Here is a 26806-nt window from a genome sequence, read left to right as displayed (position 1 = left end):
GTGTCTGTCAAGTGCAACCTTTGCTAATAAAGGGTGACTCAATAGAATGGGTAATTTTGAATTGTGTCCTGGCAACCCTGGTAGGTTGGTAGCACTGAATGGCACATACAATGCTGCTTGCAACATCTTACCATTTAGTAATCATGGAGCAGTGGAGTGGTGTGCAACATGCCTTTGCAGTCAAAGCATATTACAAGAATGGCAGTGTGGAGGCTGCGATGAAGATCGCCTGATCTCACAGCATGTGATTTCTTCTTGTGGGGTCATCTTACAAGTGAGGTTCACCATACTCGACAGAAGAACTTAAGGCAAGAATAGGAGAGGACATTGCCAGGATTCCTGTTGCAATGTTACATCATGTCATGCACAATGTCTCTCACAGACTGCAGGAATGTCTCAGAGAGAAGGTGGTCTGTCAGATGTTATCTTTAAGAAATAAGGTAATGGTATGAAATTCAACAATGGCATACTCTGTACTATTCACTGGCTTCACTAAGTGTTTCAAATTATGTATTCTCTTTTATTAATCTGCTCCAAAATTCCCCGTTCTATTGAGCCACCCTGTAGATACATTCTCAGTTCAGAAGCAGTAATTAATAGTACAATCATTTTTTAAATAATAATAATAATCTTTAATAGATAATATTTTCCTTTGTTGCAGACCACTTTGAAGTTTCAAATTAAATCTTCTAAACTTCAACAGTTCTTGTTGAACATTATTGCATCAGCTACAATGGTGAAAATAGAGATATATTATGATGAGTGCAAAATTGATGGAACATTGCCTGATCCTCCTCAGACATGGCATCCGAGTGACAGGGCTGGTAAAGAACAACAGGCAAATGCTGTTTTATCAGAAACAAATACATCAACGAAGTTTTGTCCAATACTTAATTCACATAGAGGTGAATTAGTAAAGTTTGTTGAAGATTCCAGTTCAGAAGGGATTCTGAGAATGCAACTCCTCGATGTTGAAACACTTGTACTGCTAAAGAAGGAATGCCTTTACATGAATGGTACCCTCTGCAAGGGGAAAAAATTATGTAGTTTTATATCCATTGGAACAGTTGTAAATTTTGATGCCAAGGGACTGTCAACACCTCATGCTTCAGGAGCTGTGTATGAAACTCTCTGTGCTTGGATTGGACAGAAGCCTCCCAACCTTGAACTTCGTGGAGAGGACAGCAGTTCAGATGATTCTGAAGAATTTGATTGGGAAAGGTTTAGAAATCGTGTCTTTCAAAACTATGAACGGAAAAAGCTCCATCAATCTGCATGCAACAAGTTTCCCGTATTCAATGTAAATGGAATTATAAAGTCATTAACAAGATCTTTTGGGATTGCATCTTTTCAGTGCAAGGGTAAAAAGGAAAGAGCAAAATTCCTCAAAGAAAATGTCTACATTAAAGGAAAGAAGGTGAAATGCAATGCCTCTCTGTTTGAGGTTCTGTCTGTTGAAGAGGAAGTTAAGATGGACGTGGTTTGCGGTCACGGGGGATCAGCTGATGCATTTTTCACTGCACAACGGGTGTGGGTTCAAAAGAGACATTTGTCTTTAACATCAACATCATCCGGAAGTATTTCCGCAAAATCAGAGCATGATGGGACACACTCTCTGATTGACAGCGACATCTGTTCCAGTGCTGACAGTGGAACCAGAATGCCAGAAAGAGGAGGGAGAGAGAAGGCAACTCTACAGCATTCTGATTTAGATATCTCTGCAATCAAGACTAATGACTTATCTGTTGTTTCAAGCGGTTCAATACAACCATCCACTTGGCACTGTAACGTAATGTCCGAGGATGTTGACGCTTCAGAAATGATATCAGAAGTAGTTGCTGAAGAGGTGAAAGGATTGTCTGGAAGAGTGATATTGGGCATTGGAGATGAGAGCGGAATAGTCATGGGGTATCACTCATCTTGTTTGGACGTTGCAAGTTTCAGAGGAAATGGTGACAGATTGAAAAGGTCCTCCTTAAATTTTAGATTCAATGAAAGAAAGGAAAATGAACACACATCAGAAAACATTGAAGAAGGAGGTTCGCTTCACGATAAAGCATTTGGAAAGAGTGTAAAACCTCTTAACACTTCAAACAACAACATTTCAGAATCAGTTTTCCAGGAATCTTCTCTCCATGAAAATGACTATCTTAAATGTGGTGAAACATATGAAGCAGTAGTGACTGAAGTGCTTCCTCAATCTGCTTTTATTTCATCGGTTTCATTTCAGGGAATTTCTGTACCTGTATTTACCCTCATCACTAATTTCAGTGTTGAAAAAACTGGCAAGAAGTTAACTGTAGGTGTGGACTTAAACCAATTTGTTGCTGTAGGAGATCATGTGGAAATGGTTGTTAAGTATGACAATAAGGCATGGAAAGCATTTGGTTGCAAGTGGAGTGCTAGTCACACATGGAAGTGTTCAGCTTTACAAAATAGATGCAGACGGGACTCAGTTTTTTGCACAGACACTTGTAGAAGGTCACATGAAAATGCAGAGGGTCATTGTGAAGTGTTTGATAGTGTATCAGAAAGATTATCTTCTGTATATTGTAAAAAATTACCTACACAGAGTAACACGGAGCAGTTGCTACCTGATAGCAGTGGTTCCCAGAAAGGCACACTGGCCCTCACAAGCATAGAACTTTGTAAAATTACTTCAAAGACAGATTTAACACATCCAGGAGGAGACAAACCAATCAAAATGAGCAACACTGAACTCCAAATTTGTGAACCGCCTGCTACATATCCTACACACTTGACAGGTTACGTAGGCACACTAATCAACATAATATCTGACTACGAGGGTATTTTGTCTTGCACCATTTCTAAAACATCCTTCTTAGTCATATTCAACAAAAATGTTCTACATATTCATGATGTGCCTTGTAACCAGGAACCATTATGCGAGTATGTAACAGAAAAGGAAATTTTTAATTACAATGCCATCAAATTGAATGCCTGCGATATCAATGGAGCTACATACAGGGCTTCCTTGGTTTGGATAGGACATAAACCAATTACGAAATGGTTGAGACCTAACCCCATGATGGACACATCATGCTTGAGGAGTAAAAGCATTGAAGCACAAGTGTGTTGTATGATTTCGGAAAATAATGGTTTTGCATATTATGGCATAACAGGTAATGTTAGCAAAATTCTGAATTCTGATGAGGTTCTTCTTTCGTGTAAGTTTGATAAGCAAGAGAAAGAAGTACTGTGTCATAAGAATACCCTATGTATTATGCATGAGCTTTGTAACGATGAATCCATTGACAAGTACTTGTCTCCTGGTATGAGTGTTTACTTGAATTGCAAGCAACTTCACAGTGGTCAGTGTTTCAGCACTTTGGTGTGGATAGGGAAGAAACCGGTTTTCTATCAGGACCTCACGTATTGTGGCACGAAGCTAATCTGGGGCAAAATATATGAAGGAACAGTATCCAGGCTGTATCCCCCGGATGCTTTTGTGATAGATGTGAGATTTGAACATCACATGGAACAGGTCTACACTTTCACCCACAACTTGAGCCTGGAGAAGCTAGGTGAGAAGTTGCCGCATGGGTCTAACTCTGCTGATTTCGTGAAGATTGGGGACACAATGCAACTGATGGTGAGGGAAGATGACAAACCATCCGTGCACTTCTGTAAATACGTTGCCACATATGCTTGGAAAGTTTTTCCGCCTACAAATTTGAAAGCAGCCAACTCGCAGCTGGAAACAGCAAACTTGGAAATTGGAATTGCCTTAAGAGTAGGGATGATATCCTCTCTTGGAAAGAAGGAAGGAATTTTCAAAACCAAAGGTGGTCTTGAAGTTAAGTTTCTTGGGCACCTGACATATATTTTTGGAGTCTGCCTTGAGCACTTTTATCTCCAGGATGTACTTTATGTTGGTAAGTCTTAGTTTGTAATGATCCATACACAGCAGTCCAACACTATTTTTGCAAAATTTGTCTTGTAATGGTTGCATCTATAGTTCAAAAGTAAGAACCAATTTTATTTTATCTAGTTTTGAACTCAGTTTCCAAATTCAAATACTTAGGAGTAATATTAACAAATGAAAATTATATTAAAGAGGAAATAAAAAATAGGCTTAATTCAGAAAATGCATGTTACTTCTCTCTTCATAAACTTTTGTCTTCTTGTTTAATATCTAAGAAACTAAAAGTTAAAATACACAAAACAGTAATTTTGCCTGTAGTATTATATGGATGTGAAACTTGGTCCTTTACATTGAAAGAGGAACATAAATTGAGAATATTTGAAATTAAGATCCTTAGGAAAATCTTTGGACCTAAAAGGGATGAGGAGACAGGTGAGTGGAGAAGGTTACATAATTTGTATTCATGTCCAGATATTATTAGAATAATTAAATCAAGAAGACTTAGGTGGGCAGGCCATGTGGCACGAATGGGAGAGGAAAGAGGAGTTTACAGGATTCTTGTTGGGAAACCTGATGGTAAGAGACCTGTAGGAAGGCCAAGACGAAGATGGAGGGACAACGTTGAGATGGACCTAAGGGAAATTGGTAGGGATGGAAAAGAGTATATAGAACTTGCTCAAGATGGGGAAAGATGGAAGGCCTGTGTTGCTGCAGCCATGAACCTTCGGGTTTAAGAAGGCTAGGGAGTTAGTTAGTTTAGTTTTGAACTAACTGTAGTGACTCACTCAAGAGATTTTTAAATACTTTTTCTACTTCGAACCTAGCTCATATGATGATTTTTTTCAGGGGGAGGGAGGGAGGGGTAAAGCAAAGATTTTCTTCCAAAGACTGCTTCATTCTTAAGTTCTTGTGTTCAATCATTATGTCTTACTCGTATTTCAGTTCATTAGAGTAAGTAACACAAATTACTGCAACTAAAATAAAGTTATAGGTGAGAAATATATAATTTTAGGCTGATATTCATTTCCTAGTGGGGGACAAAGTACTCTTCCCCCCCTGAAGAAGGCCCTTGCTTTCAAATGATTTATGGGAATGATATTTCAAAATTTCTCTTCCCACAAGAGACTTATCTCACCCAGCCCCTCCCCCGACATTAATTCTCCACAGTAAATATATATATATATATATATATATTGCACATTACTGGAAATTTTAAAAAAATACATTTGAGATACAGATGTGATGCAGCATAAAAGGTTCCATCCAGTAAAGATTAATGATGGAGCATTTTGTGCTGTGAAAGCAGGAGTACTGTATTGTAATACATGGATGTTCTTTTCTTGATTCAAATCATTCATCATCATCATTACAATTAAAGTAGAGAGGTTTAAAATTAACTTAAAGTACCCTAATTCTGGTCTTAAGCATACCAGCATTTGGTAGGTGAAACTAGGTTTAACTCTGTAGCTCAGTTGGTAGAACAGTGGTACAGAATTTTAGAGATATGGAACTAATGCCTGGTTGAACCTGCATTATTTTTTTGCTAAAATTTCTCCACTAAACAAAATGAGCAGGTGAACAAACCTTTAAATAAGTAAATTTTATTGCAAAGAAATAGAGAGTGAAAATATAAAACTTGGAAATAAATGTTAATAAAGTTGAGACATTCCTTTAGGTAGGAGCCACAGGATAACTATGTCATGGTAGTTGCCCAATCTCCGTGCGCAGCAGAGTTATGAGACTCTCCTTTATTTTGCGACTACACTGAGCCATCTCAGTACGTGATGTTGAAGAAATGAAAACATAATGGAGGCACATAGTGGTTAGGATCCCACTTTAAACTGTAGGTCCAGTCCCGATTAGCCTTACTGTGCATAAAGTGGACTTAAAGCACAAAGTCAATAAATCAATCTAAATTTAAACATAATTCCTTACCTTTATAAAGTTTAATGGCATTTCATCTGAATTAAAATCAATCGCAGCTTTATAATATCACTACAACCACAACCACAACCCAATGAACCTTTCTCTGGTAAATTATTATGTAACTCGCATACACATCTTTTTACATTTCACAATTAACATTCTGTCTCTCATCGTTCATGGTTGTCATGGCAACCCAATCAACAACAGATGTATCCATGCCGGACTGGATAGTTTTACAAATGTCTAGTAACCGGAAATGACCTCCATTTCCTGTTTCACTTTTAATCACACACAAATCCAAAAACTATAGATTTGATAACACAAACCAATAAGAACAGATTAATGTGAAAATAACAAACAATTGAAGCATATACACATTAAAAATTAACAAGGCATAGCAAAGTAAATTTTTTTTGTTATGTGTCAATTTTGAGAAATGAGGCAAAAATTGTCATTGCACAAAAAAATGTGCAATTTCTCTGCTTTTGAAGTCATAACTTATCCATTTGATACACTGATGGACTGTAATTGCCAATAGCTACTAAAATTAGAATTTTATAATATTTTTTGTACATAGATATTATTTATTATGCCACTACCAATCAATGTGATACAAAAATGGCTGTGAAGATGTAATAATGACCTAAATAACAAACTATGTGGTAATCTGTATTTATTATGGAATAATGAAGTTAAATAAAATAATAAATCAAATCCAGTCTCCAACCCAACCCTGATCATGACTCGAACATGAAATTGAAAGTTCACAATCGATTTATCTTTAGTTTTATCATGCTGTTGGTGTGGCTTTGTTAAGTATGAGAAGAATTGTAGAATATGTATGCAAATAATTGTGAAAGATGGAAAGTTTGATCAGTTAATTTGAAGCAGATGTTACGTTAGGGATGGAACGATATAAAAGTTTTGCCAATACTAATAACTGTTATTCTATCAATCAGATATAAAATTGCAAGTATTCAAAGAGAAGGAACGCTAAAGTTTTATTTATGTCATTAATTTCTACAGGTTGTTAACTGCAGTAGGTTTTGTTTTGGTTTATTAAAATTAAACTGCCTATTTAGATATTAATTTACATAACCAGAGTATATGAATTTAAGTTTATATTCATGGAAATAACAGAGTTGCAGAATTTACATTAAATTACAGGCTATTTGTAGATACATCATGTTGGTAAAATTTTCTGTAATTTTACTGATTCATTATTGTGCTTACTTCAGCTGATATTTTGTGTGCCAATTAATATGTCCCATCCCAAGAAAACACCTTTGTGCTTATACTGGTTGCAACTAAATATAATACTGGCTTTGACTTATTTTCATGTTCATTAAGTGTATGGCAAAAATAAACATACTGAATAACTTCATGAATTCAACATATATTTTGAATATTTTTTCAGGTCAATCTGTCAAATACAAATTCAGATCTATAAGGGACTCTAGTACTTCAAATAATTCTATTATGGGTGCGTTTGTTTGGATTGGGATCAACCCAGACATTACCATTGACCAATCTTCCCAATTGTCCAGCTATTGCTTGCATCACAGGATTCCAGGAAACGTGACTCGGAAGTTGGTATGTAATCGTAGCCCTTCTCTCACATGAATCATGGTCAGTGGTGTCCCTAGGGATTTTGCAAGCACAGGATAACGCAACAAAAATTATAATATTAATAAGAGAGTCATTCTATTCTAAGTCATCCAATTTAAAAATAGTTGGTTCCGTGACCAGTTTAGAAAAAAAATCATATTTAGTACATAGATTTTGTACATGTTTTAGGATATCGGAACCAGTATTTCCAGAATTTTTTTGCATGGGAGAATTCAGTTTGCTAACATGGTGGATGGTATTGCTTGGCTTATGTTGCTGTCTACAGAAACCTTAATGTTCTGTTGGTAGGAGGAAAGAAGACTGTTATCAGCTATGGGTCTGAGGATGTTCTGCCTCAGGTGCTGGTAGTTTACAGCTTTTTATACATAGGCGGAAGCACCTTACACATCCCCCTATTTTAAGCCGGTCACGCTATACAAAAAATTACGTCCCTGCAACAAAATTTGAGGTAAATAGTTCTTGAACCTTATTTGTATTTTAGTAACAAACATTATCTCTTAACCATGCAGGAAGTTTTGTTTTCCTTTGGAGGTGCATTTTCACCAACCTTTTTCTCCCTTCTACTTTTTTGAGGCCATCCATTCAAAGTGTAGGATGTAATTTGTTTACACATTTCATCATTAGCCACACAACGAATTCCAACAAGGATGGTGGCAGTGGCTACCGAAATTAATAGAAAATTACTTAAAATAGCTTTGCAGAAAACGTGAGTCCTCAATTAGCCTGACGTTCTTTCATTTTTTTTAATAGCGTTTCATACCCTTAGGTATGTATTTTGGGAATGTAGCTCACTTCATCATTCATCCTTCGTGGTAGAGCACTCTCTGCTCATGGTGAGCTTGATGCTAAAGAGCAAGAGGTACTAATTTATACACTTGAATGGCAATACACAACTCTTGAGTTTTAAACCCCTACAGATTGGATGAGCATGGCTAATGAAAGGATATACCTGTATCTGTACTGCAACTGAAGATCTGCTGTGAGAGGTTATGCTTGTGACTCAGTGACGTGCACTGAGGAGTAGCTAGTCTAGCAGAGATAGATCAATCAATCTCACGTCTCTAATTATTTTCAAATCACAATATATCTTGAAGCCTCCTCAGTTCATATGCAACATTTCTTTCCACATGCTTCTCGTCCCTCGATGTGATCAGCTGGCAAGGCTGGATACCCTAGCTGGCTCTTCTTACGCCTTACCAGTTCCAGGTATAGACAACCGCCCAAAGCGAAAGGGAAGATTTCTGCCTGTACCTCCCTTGCCCCTTCGCCCCCCGCTCCCATGGTTGAAAGCCCATGGTTTCAGGTCCTCCAGTCTATCTCCTATAGGACAGATAGGGGATTGGTTTCCCTTCGATTCCTTTGTAAATCCTCTAAAGAACTCGGGGGAAAATTTTCTGCAGTACTTATGTTCTCTGTATTTACACAACCTTTTAAACGTTGTACAATATGTATGTATAATATGGGATGTAGTTTTATTTGTATATGAATGGGAACGTACTTGTATTATGTGCAAAAATGTTATGGTTTCTTTTCTTTTTTTTTTTCAAATATGGAATATATAATGATTAAATAACAAATATTTGCTCACGCTCTCTCTCGCCCTCGTTTTAGTAGTGTTTTATTTAAATATTCTAATAATTTGGCCTCCAATAAAAAAAAATGGGTAAGTTAAACAGTCATGAATACGGATGTATTAATTTGGGCAAGAAAACGCACGTTCTAATTGTTGTTGTTGGTTTGGTTTATTTTACTTCACCTTTCTGCCACATTTGATTATCGCGAAAATGAGGATGAGTGATGATATAATGAAATTGATGAAGGGACCTCACAAAGAACAATTCAGGCCGGGATACGAACCCGTGACGAGCGCGCATTCTTATTCCTATGTGTTGTACTCTGCAGTGAATAATGAAATAATTTGGAATGTAAAATGTATCCCAGAACTAAAAAAGCCAAACGAATATTGTTGAAGAAACTACAAAAAGGTGTGTTTTGTTTCCTGTTCATCCCCTCTAATATATTTAATTTTTGCCACCTTCCATCACTTTTTCTAGCTGTATAGATTTAATCGCGATAGGTAGCTAATTAGCTTATGGAAGTCACGAGGGACAATCATAAATGGAGAACTCTGGACTCCTGATTTCACAGTGCCCTGCAGATGCACTGGGAGGAAATTATTTGTATTTTCTTTTTCATTTCTTTAGCGTTGCTTTTCCATCACTTTACCTAACTTCTGCCATGACGATGAACGTTGATTAAATTAAACGGATGAAAAGTGGTTACAAAGGAACACTCGTGCACAGGCCAGGGCTCGAGCCCGGATCCTTCAGTAACGAGATCGTGAGATGAAGAAATTAGGCAAATCATTGAATGCAAATTTTTTGGAAAAACGTTAATCATATGCAAGTATGATGTTTCAAAAATCCAATTGAAATTTACGTACCACTGAGTAAATACGCAGTTTTCTTTACCGATACCCAAGTATCCGAATAGTTAGAGCTTTCCACTCATCTTTGTTGTCGGCCGACCTCCGTGGGGGAGTGCAAGTGGCCCTGGATCGGTACCAGGTGGACGCACATTGTGGTTTGGATCCCACTTTAAACTGTGGGTCCAGTCCCGATTAGCTTTTATGTAATTTACATAAAGTGGACTTAAACACCAAATCAACCAACCGCGGGGTAGTGGTTATCACTGCACGCTATGACACCAGGAGTTGCAGGTTCGAACCCCGACCTCGGCATGGGTGTTTTTTTGTGTTTGTCTCTTCATTAATTGTATTGTACCATCTTCGTGATTAACCAAATGTGACAGTGACGCTAAGTAGCATAAATCAAATCATTGGTATGATAAAATTGATGAAGGGACAAACACAAATAACACCCATGCCCAGGTCGGGGTATGAACCCGGGATCTCTGGCTTAATAGGCAAATCAACATGTTTTGGATTTTCGAAAGAGAGTGGGATTAAGACGTGCTTCTTTTCAGTAGTCCTTCCTCATTTTGCAATCCTTTCCTTTCTTTGACGTTCTATTTTTAGGAATACTGGACCCTAAAGGGGGGAGGGGGATTATGACCCACACCAACCTCCCTTGGGCAAGCCACTGATTGCTACCCCAAGTGTCGACATCACCGCACATCACTGTTGTGACTGTACGTAGAGTCTGACTCGCGACTAGCGTCAACACGCTCTTCCTAGAATTCATCCTCTATCTCTTACTGCGCTTGATCTCCCTGCCTCCCACACATTTATTCAAATTCAATTTACTAAACAAATGCAGAGTCAGGCCTGTAGCCTCTTCCTGGATTTCACCTGTTTACATGATTATGCTGCTGATGACCAGGAAGAGCTTAAGTGCTGTCTGACACTGCATTCCTCTGATGTTTCTGAATCTAAACTACAGTTCTGCGAACTTAAATTGGATTGCTTGGAAAACCGGTCAAGAAGGGACAATTTAATTTTCCATTGTTATAGTGAAACGTCCGGAGAATCTTGGAACTGTTCTGAGCGACTCGTGAGAGATGCTTTGTGGAACATTCTGGAGATTGACACGTCTGACTACGACATAGCAAAACCGTTCTTGCTCGTGCGCGCTTCTTTCGTGGAACTGGCATCTGCATCTCTGGCGACTACTCGAGACGTGTTCGCGATATCTGCAGCGAGTTGTGGAAATACATGGAAGAAGCCAGAGAAAACAATCTCCATGCAACACTGAGGTACGACAAACTACACATCGAGGGTAAAGTACGTATATACGTTGAGCGATCTGGATGCTAACGGACTGCAGCCTGTGACCACGGAAGAGGTGCACCAAAACACAGAAGTGAATTCAAAAGCTTCACCTTCTGTGGAGTGTAGCGAAGTGCCTTTTTCTTCGAGTGGAACGAAGGAACCTCTACCTCTACGCTCCGACCTACACCCTTCGATCGCCCAAGGAACCGTCAACATCGAAGGCCCCGACCAGCGCTGAACTCCTCGTCTCCTCCTCCCGACCCCCTCAAGAACCAGCGTACAGAAATAGAAAATCCTACAGCGAGGTGACCAACGACCCCAAAACAAGATCATCAATGCCGAACGGATGTTCGAAGCCCGCAAGGGCGACAATGAGCAGCACATCGAAGCCTCCCCCTCGCAGAAATGTAAACGGTCACCAACACCTGAGGTGCTCCCAAAGAACCCCGACTGCCAGGAACCAGGAAGGATCTGTGGAATTCGGAGAAGGGAGACGTCGTGCAGCTATAGAGTGAGGTAAGATTAGAAAGTGACGTCATCTCTACACACTCCCAAGGAAGAAATGCTCATAACTATTTCACGTTCTATTATCAAAATGTTCACAGTTTGAGAAACAAGAGTAGGCCATTTTATGAGAACGTACTGAGCCACAATCTAGATGTAGTGTGTGTTAATGAAATGTGGCTAACGTCGTCTCACCTGAGTTTCGAATACTTTGATTCCCAGTACACTGTGTACAGATGTGATCGAAGCTGTGACCTTAGCGGCAAAGTGAGTGGAGGTGGTGCACTTGTGCCTGTAAAAAAACGACCATTCGTTCTTTTTGGTAGGAGAACCGATGCAACAGCCTGACTCCATCTTAGTTAAAGTATTGCTTAACAAGAAATTTCTATATTGGTGTTGTGTACTCCCCCCCCCCCCAAATCAACTAAGGCATTATATGACAAATTTTACGACTTTGTTGAAACCCATACTAAACCAGGAGATACTATGCTATTCTGTGGTAACTTTAATTTACCTGAAATTACAAGTGTGGATGCTGACTTATTAAGTCTTACGCCAGTGTGTCAAGATCTACAAATTTTTAATATCTTACCATTCTCTCGGAAACGTAAACAATATTCAAAATGTAAACAATAGGTTACTTGACCTTATATTAACGAATGTTAGTAATGTAGATGTAAGTAGAGAGTTGCACCCTCTCCTACCGGAAGACACACATCACCCCTCAATAATAACTGAGATCCAATGCCTTTCCGTAAAATCAAATAAAAAGTCAAAACAAAACATTTCCATCTTCAACTTTAAGAAAGCCGACTATTCAAAACTCCACAGTTTGGTATCACAAACGGATTGGACGCTAATAAATAGTAAATGAAACTGTTGATATTTTCTACGGATTAATTTATGACATATTTGATGAGTGCGTTCCCCTTAAAAAATTACATAACTCAACATATCCTTGCTGGTTTATGCCTGCTATAGTGAAAAAAATTAAAGCTAAATCTTACCACAGCTTAAAATGGAAGAAAAGTATTACAAACAAAGAATACTATAGGGAAAAATTCCTTCTGCTTCGCGCACAGGTTAAGAAAGACATAACTGTAGCTTACACTAATTACATAAAACAGTCTGAAGACCAGATAAGTGCCGACCCTTCTCGATTCTGGTCCTATATCAAAAGCAAAAAGTCCAATCAAAACTGCGAAGCTATTAAAGTCGGTGCAGACATATTGACACGAAAATGACATCGCGAATGCCTTTGCAACTTACTTTCATTCTGTGTACGCAGCTGAAAGTGCTAAATATCATATAAATAATCTGAAAATAGCAATTTCTAACGAACAACTTTGTATTTTCACTTTGCGCAAATTACCTGCTCTTTCTGTATCAAGTAATTAACGGTATAAAAGACGATTCCAACTTATTATCAGCCGTATCATTTAATGTTCCCAGTTCCAAAACACGTCCCAAGCACAAAATCTTTCATTGCCAGAGAGCGAAAACATCAATTCTTTCTACCTCTCCGGTGTGGAGAGCGTGCAACTCTTTCAACACAATTTCATGTGTAAATAACACAATTGATATTTTTGCAATGAGTTTATACAATTTTAAAAATACTATTACTGGAACACTGAATCTATTGTAGTAATATTATGTAATTAGAGCACTATAATTGGGCTCTGCCTGTTGAGCTCTATCAATAAATAAATAAATATTTCCTGATTGGAAAACTATGGTTGAAGGACTGGCAGTTGGAGTTCGTTGTACATAATAATTAAAAGATACTACGGAACGTTACGATAGTAATCTTTGACAGGACAGTTTGGAACAACAGAATTCACAAAGGCATTAACTTCATTGCCTAATTCACTTCTATCCAAGCTATATTCAACAGTGTTTCTAGACAGGTTATCAGCTAATGTAACTTACTGCATAATCATACCTGATTATCCTTATTCTAAATCACTGCATCTAGGAATTAGTTCATCAACATTTTTAGAACCCAAAATCTGAATTAATGGTTTATGATCTGTTCCTAAATTTACTGTTGAACCTAACACACATTCAGGAAATTTTTCCATTGCCTACGTTAAAGCCAAGGTTTCAATCTGAGTGTACCTTTGTTCTGTAGGTAATAAATTTTCCAGAAATATAAGCAAGAATTGATTTTTTTTATTGATTTGCTTTATTTTACTTCGCTTCTTGTGCCACTTTTGGCTAATTTGGGAAGATAGGGATGAATGACAAACATCCATGCCCAGGCTGGGATACGAACCTGGGACCCCTGAGGTCATAGTGCGATGTGCTAACCACTCTGCCATGGGGGCTGGCTAAGCAACATTTGATATTTTTGTATTTGTTGAAATAAGATACCACCTACATATTATGATGAATCTGTATAATTTGTCATGTTGGCAGGAGGAAAGGTATATGCTGTTATCACCTGTGTGTCAGAGGATGTACTGCCCCACTTGCTGGTAGTTTACAGCTTCGAATACCTAGGTGGCAGCACTTTACACATCACTTAATACCTCAGAAACCATTGAAACTAGACACCTGGAATTAAATGCATTTTGTAGCTATTGAAGTGAACTTTCTAACAATTTTCAGTACATCTTGATCAAAATCACTTCTTTACTTTTAAAAGTTAGGTGGAAATTTGACCAACATTTGTTAAAAATTTGAATTTTTAAGCCAAGCTTTTTTTTAACAGAGAGATTGACACGGTCGTGCCAGAGTGAACCATAGGATATTATTGATAGTCATAAGAATATATTTATCTCAATACAAATTGAGAATGAGCAACATGAGACTATATATTGGTATACACGTGATACCTCCCAGGGCACGGGAATACATTAAGATTTGAAGTAAATAGACACAAAAACACAGAACTTACATTTTAACATATGACTTCAGAATCTATTTATCTTGATTATGCAATTTAAAAAGAACCAAAGTTGTACATCATAACGAAACTCACAAAAAGAAATCACAGTAACAGCACAATCTTTCTCTCATGCCCTTCCATTAATCTCCTCCCCTCCAGCCAAGATTCATATCTATCAGGCGGGATGGTGTACTTCAACAGTTTGTTCATACGTCCGGGAAGGACATGTCAATAGCCCCCTCCATTGAGTAACAAAATCGACGATGACTCGTGGAAGCACTCACAGTCTAGGAGCTTTTTAATTCAACCTTCTAAAAGTATCTTCCTCATGTCTCGAGAACAATTAAAAATCTTCAGATTGTCGAAATTCAACTTGCACACTTCCTTACAAGTTTTTGTGTCCAATAACACTGCATGTTGAATTTCACTTGGGTAGCTATGAACGGTCCTGTCCACAAATAAAACGACTTGGAAATGTTTCGGTTAACAGCTGAACTTGGACGATGTCTTCTTAGCAGCACCAGGTGCTCCTCCTTCAACTGCAAAGCATGGACTTCTGCTTCAGTTTCCGCCTCTGCACAGCATATCGTTCTCGTAACCGCACTTGAACAACCTTACTCTACCAGTATTTCTCACCTTCTTCGGATTCGGGCTGGAAATTTAGTACAATCTTGGATAAAACTGCACGTACAAATCAATTTGTAATTTGTAATTGTTATCAACCAATGAGGCAATGTTGAAGAGCCTTTTGAACAATATCAGGTAGACACACTGGCAATACACGTGAAGAAAACGTAAGAATTTCTGCAACTCAACTGGATAAAGTCCTTGACTTACTGGAACGTCACTGGGCAGATGAATGTCACAAACTAAGCCATTTTCCGTGCCAGCCTCTCTGAAAACACCTTACTATGTGCAATAAATATCTCAAATATTTCCGCTCTTTGTTCCTTAGCCAATAATTCACTGGAGTCAATCTTCTCCCTTATATCCTCTAGCGGTGTAGCCCATTTATCGTAGCTAGCTTCAATCCTCCGGACGCTCATCTGCTTCAATGGAATCATCATAATCTAGCTTTTGCTTAATTGGCTCACCATCCACCATTAAATATAACTTTTTATGCTTGAGATTAATCTCTGCTTCATATTTCTGCAGGAACGAATAACCCAATAATAAGTCTGAAGGCAAATCCTTCACAACAAAAATTTCTAAAGGTATGGTGCTCTCAGCAATTTCCAGCACAATTCTGCGCTTTCCCACAACTCGAGTTCGACTTTTTCCAGCGAAATCAATAAGTCGCACCTCTGGAGTAGCTTGTAACATGGCCCCTGGCAAATTTTGCTTTATTTTCTTCCAAATCTCTAGACTCAGAACAGATATTTCAGCTGCAGTGTCCAATTTACAAGTTATATCATCATTTGCTACACGTGCCTTGAACTCAGGTGCTCTTCCAAAGTTTTTAGACTGACTAGCCTGACACAAATTGTAAAGAAACTCACTCTCTTCATGATTGATAACAAACACCAGCTTCAGATCATTATTTACAAACTGGGAAATATTTTCTGCAGGCCCCAATTCTATCCGAGACCGCCCGACATCAGAAGGGGACGTTTCTATGCCAGGCGTGGGGTAAAATTCCGCACCTTGTCGAGAGTTGCTCCATTCTCCCAGCAAAAATTTCTGGTCAGCTCGACGCTCTGTTGCTGCTCATTACTAGGGTACGACACTGCAGCATCTGTTTGTAAGCCACTGCTTGCTACTTGCAATCGTGGAGAGCTACGACCTTCCCTCAAAGGTTCACTGTGCTCCGGTGAAGATAAACGGTTCTCAGTTCGTGGTCTCTCACAAGGCTCGTATCTGGCAGCAGCACACTCACGTCTCTGCCTATTTTGGCTTTGTTGACGATAACGATTGCCATTTCTATATGGACCTGCAGAGCGATTTTCACTGTAATTATTCTGCCTCTGGACCAATCGAACCCTCGGGTTTCTGTTTGCCGAGTTACCTGGAATATCTCGGTTGTTCTGGTGAGTAGGATTCTCCTTCCTCCACGCAGTTCACCAAGCATGCTGCTCTTCCGCTTGCTCGTATCTCTTAACAAAATCTGAAAGCAAATCATCAGTTACGGGAGCGTGGGCCATACACAATTGCTTCACTCTATAAGGCAATTGGCCGATTATGAGGTTTACCACCTCCTGCTCTGTGTAGTGGCTACTCAGGTTTCTGTAAGCAGAGTATACACACCAAACATATTCTTCCAAACTATTGTCATGGTTTTTGTTGTACCGTTTGGCCCTAACAGATGCCAATTCCCTTTCTTTTGCCTCTGAAGAAGCAAAACGCCCTACGGAAATCTGAATATGTGGAAATCATTCTTATGAGAGTAGAACCAATGATAAGCCATGCCCGTTAGCAAACGAGGAATAATCTCCAGCCTGTATCTATGCAGGTTCTGAAGGATCTCAAGGTTTGTATCTAATTCTTTCAGATAAATCTCAGCCGAAGTGGCTATAATATTTCCGTCGAATTTCCGCATGGAATTCAGGTCAGCCATCCGTGGAGTCATCCCACCACGCGTAGCATTGGTTCGAGATTTTCTTTCTTTTCTCTTTTCCGATAAAGTCGACTCGCTGCGCGAAGAACTGGAAACGATCTCTCTGTGGCATCTTTTCTTTACATGTGTACGGTTTCGTTGCCCCGAAGAGACCTCAGAACGACTAGGAGACAGTAACCTTCGAAAAGGCACGCCCAGCTGGTCCACCCACGGTAAGTCTGATTCACCGGAGAGTGGCAACTTGCTTAAAGTGGTTGAAATTTGAGCCACTTCGTCACAAAGATTACGCATGTCTGAAGAAAGCTTCCCTTGTTTGGATTCCATATCATTTTTCCACTCTTCAGCATTCTCTCTACGACCCTCCGTGCTGCTTTTAAGGTTTTCTGCCACCGTCTCTACAACTCGCAAATTCAGGTTTCCTCTCAGCTGATATGCCATACTGGTCACCTGGTTGTCCAACTCTCTGGACATTTCTTCCCTGAAACCGCTCTGTGTTTCAGTTATTTCCTTTCGGAAGTCCTCCTTTGTCTGCTCAGCTTCTTCCCTCAACAGAACAACTGTTTCATGGAGTTTAGATTCCAGCTGCTGAGAATTTGACTGACATGCTTGACGTAAGCTCATAATCTCAATTTCAAGGCTTTCGTTCAAATTCTGCTGTCCCTCAGACATTTGCAGAGTCAGTTGTTCAATCCTCCGTCCCATCTCTGAATTGGACGCAGCGAGTTGTGAACAACTCTGGGACAGTTTCTCCTCCATCCTTGCTTCTAGCCGGCACTCAAGAGTTCTACTACTTTCTTCTAGTCTTAGTTGTAAACTGTGCTCCAAGATATTCATATTTTCCTGAAGTTTATCCTCTAACCTCCTAGAGTTCTCATGTAACTTAGCCTCCAAGCTATCAGAATGTTCCTGCATTCTAGATTCTAGATTATTAGCATTTTCCGTAATCCTTTCCTGGATTCTAAGTTCTAGATTACTAGAATTTTCCTGGATTTTAATTTCTAGATTACTAGAATTTTCTGCCATTTTAGCTTCAAGACTGCTAGCATTTTCTGTCATTTTTTCCTGGATTCTAGTTTGCAGGTTGCTGGAATTTGCCTCCAGCATTCGCTGCAATGACGCGAGCAAATCAGCAGTAACAGGAACTGCAAGTTTTTCTTTGCATGCGAGACATGTTAATTCACCAGGATAATTACTTTCCTTTGGTGACTTTAGCTTTGCACAATTCAAATGAAAAGTATTGTGACACTCAGTGCAAACAAACGTATCATCAAGCCTTGATGTAGTCTCACAGAAAAACACATGAACTGTGCTTTCATCAACATATGAAGCTTTGCTTCCACTTCTTAATATTTTCTTTTCCATTGTTGCGCATCAAAAGTTCTGAGTCAACTGCAAATCTAAAACACGTTACCAAAGGTTAACGTAGCTAATGCACAATGTGTTCGTGGCCCCACGTTCTGTGCACCAAATTATTGACACGGTCGTGCCAGAGTGAACCATAGGATATTATTGATAGTCATAAGAATATATTTATCTCAATACAAATTGAGAATGAGCAACATGAGACTATATATTGGTATACGTGTGATACCTCCCAGGCCACGGGAAAACATTAAGATTTGCAGTAAATAGACACAAAAACACAGAACTTACGTTTTAACATATGACTTCAGAATCTATTTATCTTGATTATGCAATTTAAAATGAACCAAAGTTGTACATCATAACGAAACTCACAAAAAGAAATCACAGTAACAGCACAATCTTTCTCTCATGCCCTTCCATTAATCTCCTCCCCTCCAGCCAAGATTCATATCTATCAGGCGGGATGGTGTACTTCAACAGTTTGTTCATACGTCCGGGAAGGACATGTCAAGGTTTAGTGTAAGCATAAATATTTTTACTTGTAGATGTACCTACAGGGTGTCTGTTAGTTTAAAAAAATAATAAAACAAACATTATTGCTTACAAATGCATCTTATTTCCTCAGCATAAACTCAAACATGTCAACCGGACCCTGTGGCCGAGTGGTTAGCACATCGCGCTGCGACGCCAAGGGTCCCGGGTTCGAATCCCACTCAGGCTTGGTTGTTTGTGAATGTCCATTCATGAATTTCATCATTTCATCACTCATCCCCATCTTCCCAAATTAGCCAAGAGGCACAAAACGCGAAGTAAAATAAACTAAATCAATCAATCAACATGTCAGTTTGTGGACTTTTTACAGTTTTCAGGGTTAAATCTTTTAGATGGCCGTCCCAAATAATATGCAATTTCTTATGAAGGAAGCCTTGTGTGTACACTTCAGATCACCCTGAAAAATTACTAAGTGCAGAAATCGTTTATGTGCAACATAGGTCTTGAGAACCAACCAGTTTCCTACATGTCCCTTTGCTATACAAAATACACAATGGTGAGAAATTTACATCCTTCCTTATTATCATGAATTCATAAACTATATTCCAACATATTAAGAGAGAACAAAACGGAAAACTTAATTATGGGGAATAATGCCATAGACTATTTGGAATTCTTCATTGGAATCAGAATTTTTGAGATTAGAAACAATGCATTCTGTAGTCTGAAAAGATAGAAGTGTAAAGTCTGAACAGATAGAAGCATAATTGCAAATAGTTTAGACAAAATATATTTAACAATATCTTGTAAAGTACTATGCAATGAACAAAAAATAATATTTCTCAGAATATGTGCTGAAAATGTGATTTTAAAATGGGAAAGTGGTTTCTTATGCAATACATTTACATGTATGAAGTCATTCCTTTTTGTGATGTTATAGAACAGTTTGTAAAATGCTTGAGCAAAATCATCTTTACTTTCAAGGAATTCAGCAACGTGAGTTCAAATCCAAAGTTCTGTAGAGTTTGCTTTTTTGTGAAGGTTGGCACCCAGATTTGTTGAGTATGAAGTGTAGTAGTTAAGTGAAATGATTTTGTTCAGTATTTGTTTGTAATAATTAATTCAATGAAAAATTCAAGGAATGTTTTCCTCTGCTCATCTTTTTTTGACAACAAAGTTTCAAGATACGAGATTGAAAGATGAGATTTGTTTCACCCCCTACTGTAGTTGGGTTTAATTCATGAACTTTCCACTCAATTCAGGTATGCTACACTGTCAAAATTTTGAGAATCGTCTACATTATTAATTATTGAATGGAATATCATTGATGTTGTTCACTATAAGCTTGCAAAATACAATTCACAAAGATAATACAAAATAATGTTGATTTTAGTGTCAAGTGAAGATACACATTTACACACATTCAGTCTTTTAGTACATTATTTGCTGATAGACTTATTTCAAACTTGATGGCTTTTTTTACTTTTACCTTGAGATATCCAAATATATGAAGTATGTACACTTTAATTTTTTTAAAAAAATATGTTCCAAAAAATATTTTTTCTATTGTTTTAGATTCAGCAAGCAAAAGTGGCAAAAAGTTACAAACCAGATAAAGAAATATCTACTTGTAAACAAAATACCAGATCTGTCGTCTCTGAACCATCATCTTCGGCCAGTGAAGTCAGGTATGAAGAAGAGAATGTTTGAGAATGGTTATCAGTCATAAGTTAAAAGAGTTCGTTCATTTTAACAAAATTTGTTTTAGGATGACTTACTTCTGAGATAGGCTAATCATGACTGGACGTACAGTTTAAAGTGAAATCCAAGCCAGTATGCACTGCTAATTGCACACAGGATCACAGATCTCATTGATTACAAGGTGACAAGTGTATTCTGTGCTTCTGCTCTACAGTGAACAAGCAGTAAAGCCGCAAAATATTAGCAACATTTATATTTTGTGTTTGGTTAGTGTTTACTGTCTCCTATTTCACTTATTTTTGTTTATTCGCCCTTCCAGCTCTTTTCTTTATTCTATTCCTGTTATATATATATACAAATAATGAAGGAGACAGTAAACACTTACCACACGAATAGAAATAATTCAATATTTCTATTTGTGTGGTAAGTGTTTAATGTCTCCTTCATTATTTGTATTTATCCGCCCTTCTGGCACCATTTCTAACCCTATTTCTGTATATATATATATATATATATATATATAAAATATCCTGGATATGGAGGTAATTTGGAAACTTCTATCCACATCAAACATGCCAACCATATACAATACTTACACTTCTCCAGCTTCCTTCCTTCCACACCAAGAATGCCATCCCATTCTCCCTGGTCCTCAGTTGTCAGTGCCTCAACACCTCACCCACCTCCCGACAAAACTACAACCTCTGCCTACACCAAGCCTTGGTCAACCGTGGATATCCATCCACCCTGGTCCCCAAACAAATATCTCGAACTGGTTCATATCTCACTTGACAACAAAATCAGGCATACTCTACGTTCCCTCCTTCCCATCCTCCACAGTAATCCTGGCACCAGAAACATCTTCCCTGACAAGCCCAGAGTTGTTTTCAAATGCCCCCACACCTCCAAAATAATCTGCTCCACCATATCTCCCCAAAATCACAATCAACTTCCCCCCCTTCCCCACCCACAAATGCAACTACCCAAGGTACAAAAACTACCCCATTTTTGTCACTTCTTGCACCCTCCAGATCCACACCGCCACTGGCAAATTCATCCTCTACACAAAGGAACCTGCCACACCTCTAACCTCATTTATATCCTCACCTGCAACATGCCCGACCCTGTGGCCGAGTGGTTAGCACATCGCGCTGCGACGCCAAGGGTTCCGGGTTCGAATCCCGGTCGGGCTTGGTTGTTTGTGAATGTCCATTCATCAATTTCATCATTTCATCACTCATCCCCATCTTCGCAAATTAGCCAAGAGGCACAAAACGCGAAGTAAAATAAACTAAATCAAATCAAATCAAATCACCTGCAACATCTGTGGTGGCTTCTATCTGGGGAACATCCACAGTCCTCAACCTCCCTATCAACAACCACCGCTTCTCCACCTGAAACCTGCACTTCACTGTTGCTGTGCATACCAACTACCATATTATCCCCTTCAATGACCTCTTACTCCAATCCACCGACACCTCAGTATGTAAAATATGGGAGAGGGCCTACATATCAGCCATGAGTGCAAGCACATCCCATGGCCTGAATGAGGCCACCCAGTAACATCCCCCATCCTCACCCTTCACCTTCATCACCATCATCGTCTTCCCCCACATTGCACCTCCTCCAGCACACCCCACCACTCACAGTTTTCAACAAGACAGGCGAAAGAACCATGTTTATTTGGCACCATCTACAACTTCCTTCCCAACCTGGAAAACAATACATTCACGCATGCACAGTTGAGACTGCTTATACATAATTCTGTTTCATATGTAAATTAGTGTAGTTCCCGGCAAATATTATTTAAAAACATGTTAATTAAGCCTTATTTGTATGTTACAAAACCCACTTGGCGAGTTTCAAATACGAAAGATATAGGAGAGCATGGCAGCACTTGGTCTTGAGGTACGAGAAAGACGTGCGATGTCACAGAGTATGAGAGGCAGTGCATGCATGCATGAAATCAGTGGAAAAGATTTGCTGTGGTTTTTCAGAAAATAAGAGCCATTTTCTTTTGTGTAATCGCAAAACGAAAGTGAAAAGATGCTGACAGCTGACGTTTGCTTTTGAAATTTGAAATCCAAAGTTAGATCTTTGTTGCATATATTCCAAATGCTTCAGCACGTTCCATAATGAAAACAGAACAGCGGTTCCTTTAGTGAACATTTTCAGTTGCTACTGAAGAACAGGAAGAGGAAAGGTTGCATGCTTTACCAGAAAGTAATATTTATTTAGGAAGTGGACACTAATCAACATAAAACTAAAACTGAAATAGCTGCCGATTTAGGCATCACTTACACCAGGTCCACACAGGCAGAAAGAATGCTTAAAAAATTCTTAACGTCTAAGCATTCTTTCCGCATTGTGTCCGTAACACGTGGTCCACACGGGCAGAAAGAATGCTTAAAAAGTGCTTAACGTCTAAGCATTCTTTCTGCATTGTGTCTGTAAGGTAATGCAGAGAAAATGCTGACACTCAGCGGAAACTGAAAATACGTAACTTTTATCCAAGTGACAGCAAATTATATTTTGGTGAGGAATGTAAACATTTAAAAAATTATATTTTCACCAAAACAAAAAAGTTGAGGCCCTTCCCTTTTTGGGAGATGGGGATGGCTTTTATGTCGGTGTATTTTGAGATATTTACTAGTAACCTTTTTTTTAATGTGTTTGTATGCCGTGTGTTATGAATAAGCTCTTGTACATGAGTCATGACTTACACCAACAAAGAGATTTCCTCTCTCTATCTGAAAGCTGAAAAAAGGTTCGTGGACTGTATTAAAATTCATGCGGGGAAAAAAAGGTTCCTGGACCGAAACTGGTTGCTACCTTATTGGCAAATCTACGGCCAGTGAGGTTGTCAGAACAGTTTGTCGTGCAATATGGGACACTCTCCAAAAAGCCAGTGTTTTCCTCACCTCAACCAACGGAAGGGAGGAGGAAGAATATTCAAATGGCTTCAAAAATCATGCTAATTTTCCACACTGCATAGGAGCAATAGACGGGAAGCATGTACGTGTGAATAAACCAATGATGAGTGGTTCGTTGTACTACAACTACTGAAAGCTCTGCGAAATTTGGTAACAAAGTACAGCAAATTTCATTCCACGCCAAATCTTTTCTGTTTCTGTCTTTATATTCCTCACACCGAATATCCCAAATACATGGCCTCTTTTCCACTTCCATAATAAATACTTCTGTGTCTAATTTATCTATATCTAGATCACCCATCTTCACTTGCAAAAACAATGTTTATCAGAAACACAATGCTAGAACTCAGCACCACGTGGTGTGAAACAATGCACAAAGCACGTGATGTGATCATTCAGCTCAGCAGACGTTCCACTCATGTGGACGATACCATAAGACACAATAGAAATAGCAGTCAGCCCAGTCTTCATTCTGCACTTTGTTCGCTATGGGCGATGCTTACGCAATGCGACAGACGTTTAGCATCTGCAGACTAGTCAGTCCGTGTGGCAGATCCTATTACTTCCTTCAGCCATAACAACCAATGCTTAAAGAGTGCTGAAACACTAAGCACTCTTTAAGCATTCTTTCCGCCCGTGTGGACTGGGGCTTACTCCACACGTTGCACAGTCATTAGTGAAAGAAATACTACTTTAGATGCATTTTTTAAAATTGAGTACCAAATCATTTAAACACAGTCGTCAGCAATAGGGAAGGGGAAAGATATGGAGATTTAGAGAAGCACTTCTTACCTGTATTTATGAATCAAACTTTTAGATTCACTAATTTACCACTTTATGACAGAAATAACCTGTATTATATATTGTTCCTCAAAATAGATGCAATTACAGTACAGTATTTTAATATTGATATGAATGATGTTGCATGATATCTAAATTTGATTTGTAAGCAAGTTTTAGTTATATGTATTACTTTCTCTTCACCTTGACATGTGTGTAACTCAGGTTCAATTGTGTGTGTGCGTGCATGTATGTGTGTGTGTGTGTGTATATATATATATATATATATATATATATATATATATATATTAGGGATGGGACAGATTTATTTGGACTCTACCGGTATTGGCCGATATAGGCATATCAATGTATCAGTTTATCTGTAAAATTGCTGATAATTTTACTGATCTGATATATCTATAAATATCTTATACAGCTTCTTTTGCATTGCAAACCTTCGTTCATCAGGTAACATTTTTATAAAGGAGGTCAATGAAATCATTTGAATGTAAAATTGGGATTCTATTGTACCGGGTGTTCCGTTCATATCTCCCTAATTTCAATTAATTACTGGGAAGGAAGTACGATGAATTGTGAAATAACTGCAACACCAAATGAAAGGCCAGATCTTCAAGTTTTGTTTTCATGACTTGAAGTTGTCCGTTTGCTCACTACGCAGCGCCACGGTTGCATAAATAAAAATGGCGACTGTTGAACAATGAGCGCAGGCAGTGTTGTGGTATGCTGAGACAAAATCTGTGATTGCAACGCAACGAAATTTCAGACGAGTGTACGGAGGAGTTGCACCTGATGCTAAATCAATTAGGCTGCGGTTTAGTAAGTTTCTAACAACCGGCAGTGTGCTAAAACAATCTGGTGGAACTCGCCGTCGTGTGTCAGAGGAAAAGGTGGAAGAAATTCGAGCGGGGTTTCCATACCAAATTCTTTGCGATGCGGCTTATCACCTGACTTCAATTGTTGCACAATCGCCACTTTATACGGATACAACCGAAGCCGCTTGTGCAGAACTCCATGCATTGTTGTTGGAGGCACATTGAATTGCCTAGATGCCTGGAGGATGCATTTACTTGGGTTTCTCTAAAACCCCGCTCGAATTTCTTCCACCTTTTCCTCTGATACACGACGGCGAGCTCCACCAAATTGTTTTAGCACACTGCCAGTTGTTAGAAACTTACTAAACCGCAGCCTAATTGATTTAGCATCAGGTGCAACTCCTCCGTACACTCGTCTGAAATTTCATTGCGTTGCAATCACAGATTTTGTCTCAGCATACCACACCACTGCCTGCGCGCATTGTTCAACAGTCCCCATTTCTATTTATGTGACCGTGGCGCTGCGTAGTGAGCAAACGGACAACTTCAAGTCATGAAAACAAAACTTGAAGATCTGGCCTTTCATTTGGTGTTGCAGTTATTTCACAATTCATCATACTTCGTTCACAGTAATTAATTGAAATTAGGGAGATTTTAACGGAACACTCTGTATAGTGTCTTAAATGTCATTAGTGTGCAAGTTACTTATTATTAATAGGTTGTCAATAATGATGAAAGTTACTTTTGTTTAATAACTCATTTCTTAGAAAATTATTTCTTGCAGGACAAAGATTGGTCTACGTAAGTTGGGCTGTTGTGATAAAGATGGTGATGGTAGATCATGTATTAATTCTGAAGGTACGAAGCATGAAGTTTCTCAGTGTGTATCAGTGGATGAGTGCAAATCGAGTATTCCTTCAGAGAAGCTTTCTCAAACAAGAAAGGAAAATTCTGCACAAAAGTCTGTAGGAACTCACCTTGCTGAAAATTTTGCTAAAATGAAAGAGGATTCTGCAGAAGAGAATGACTTTGTAAGTATCTGCTTATTGTGCAGATTTGCATCAAAATATGTCTTGTTTGTAAGTTTCTTTTCTCTCTCTCTCCCCCTCCATCCATCCCTCCCCATTCTTAGTATCAGCATATTGTGATCCTGCACAAATAACCTCAAATAACATAGACGACATGTGTACAGTTCATAGTCTACCCTTTGTACTATATTTTATAAGGTTATTTATTTTAACATTGAATAAAAGGTAAAGTGTTCCCCTGTGCTTAGCACCATGCCATGAAGGCGTATAGGGGGTGTGGGGGTAACGCCCCACACTTTCTTGGTCCGGTCGTGAGTGGGGGTGATGTGATCAGCATCACGCCCCTGACCACCTTTACCCCCCAGGGTTTCCCCCAGGTACCCATGTTATTCGACGCTGGGTGGGTGCCGGGGCCGCTTCCACCATTAAAAAAGTTCCCGAATTTGAACCGGCCGGGGATCGAACCCAGGACCTTTAGCATGGTAGTCAGACGCATTACCGACTGAGCCACCGTGGCCACAACATTGAATAATTCCTCTAATTTCATATTATATG

The 26806-nt window shown here is 38.8% G+C and overlaps 1 protein-coding gene across 4 annotated transcripts in view; it reads left to right on the top strand.

The window, feature by feature from the left end:
- Positions 1 to 26806, top strand: part of LOC145990859 (uncharacterized) — a 97434-nt gene that overhangs the window by 56263 nt on the left and 14365 nt on the right. For 3 of the 4 annotated variants that reach the window (XM_083126300.1, XM_083126299.1, XM_083126298.1), the window contains exons 2-5: positions 662 to 3896; positions 7230 to 7405; positions 20552 to 20664; positions 26008 to 26254. In XM_083126300.1, the coding sequence (XP_082982426.1) occupies positions 734 to 3896; positions 7230 to 7405; positions 20552 to 20664; positions 26008 to 26254 (3699 nt within the window). In that variant the 5' untranslated portion in view covers positions 662 to 733. The remainder of the gene's footprint in view (positions 1 to 661; positions 3897 to 7229; positions 7406 to 20551; positions 20665 to 26007; positions 26255 to 26806) is intronic. The other variant, XR_014441987.1, reaches the window with a different exon arrangement.

This window comes from Lepisma saccharinum, chromosome 8, assembly GCF_977018435.1.
Source record: "Lepisma saccharinum chromosome 8, izLepSacc3.1, whole genome shotgun sequence".
Taxonomy (NCBI): domain Eukaryota; kingdom Metazoa; phylum Arthropoda; class Insecta; order Zygentoma; family Lepismatidae; genus Lepisma; species Lepisma saccharinum.
Note: the sequence above shows the minus strand (reverse complement) of the source record. Positions and strands in the feature narration are given on the sequence as shown.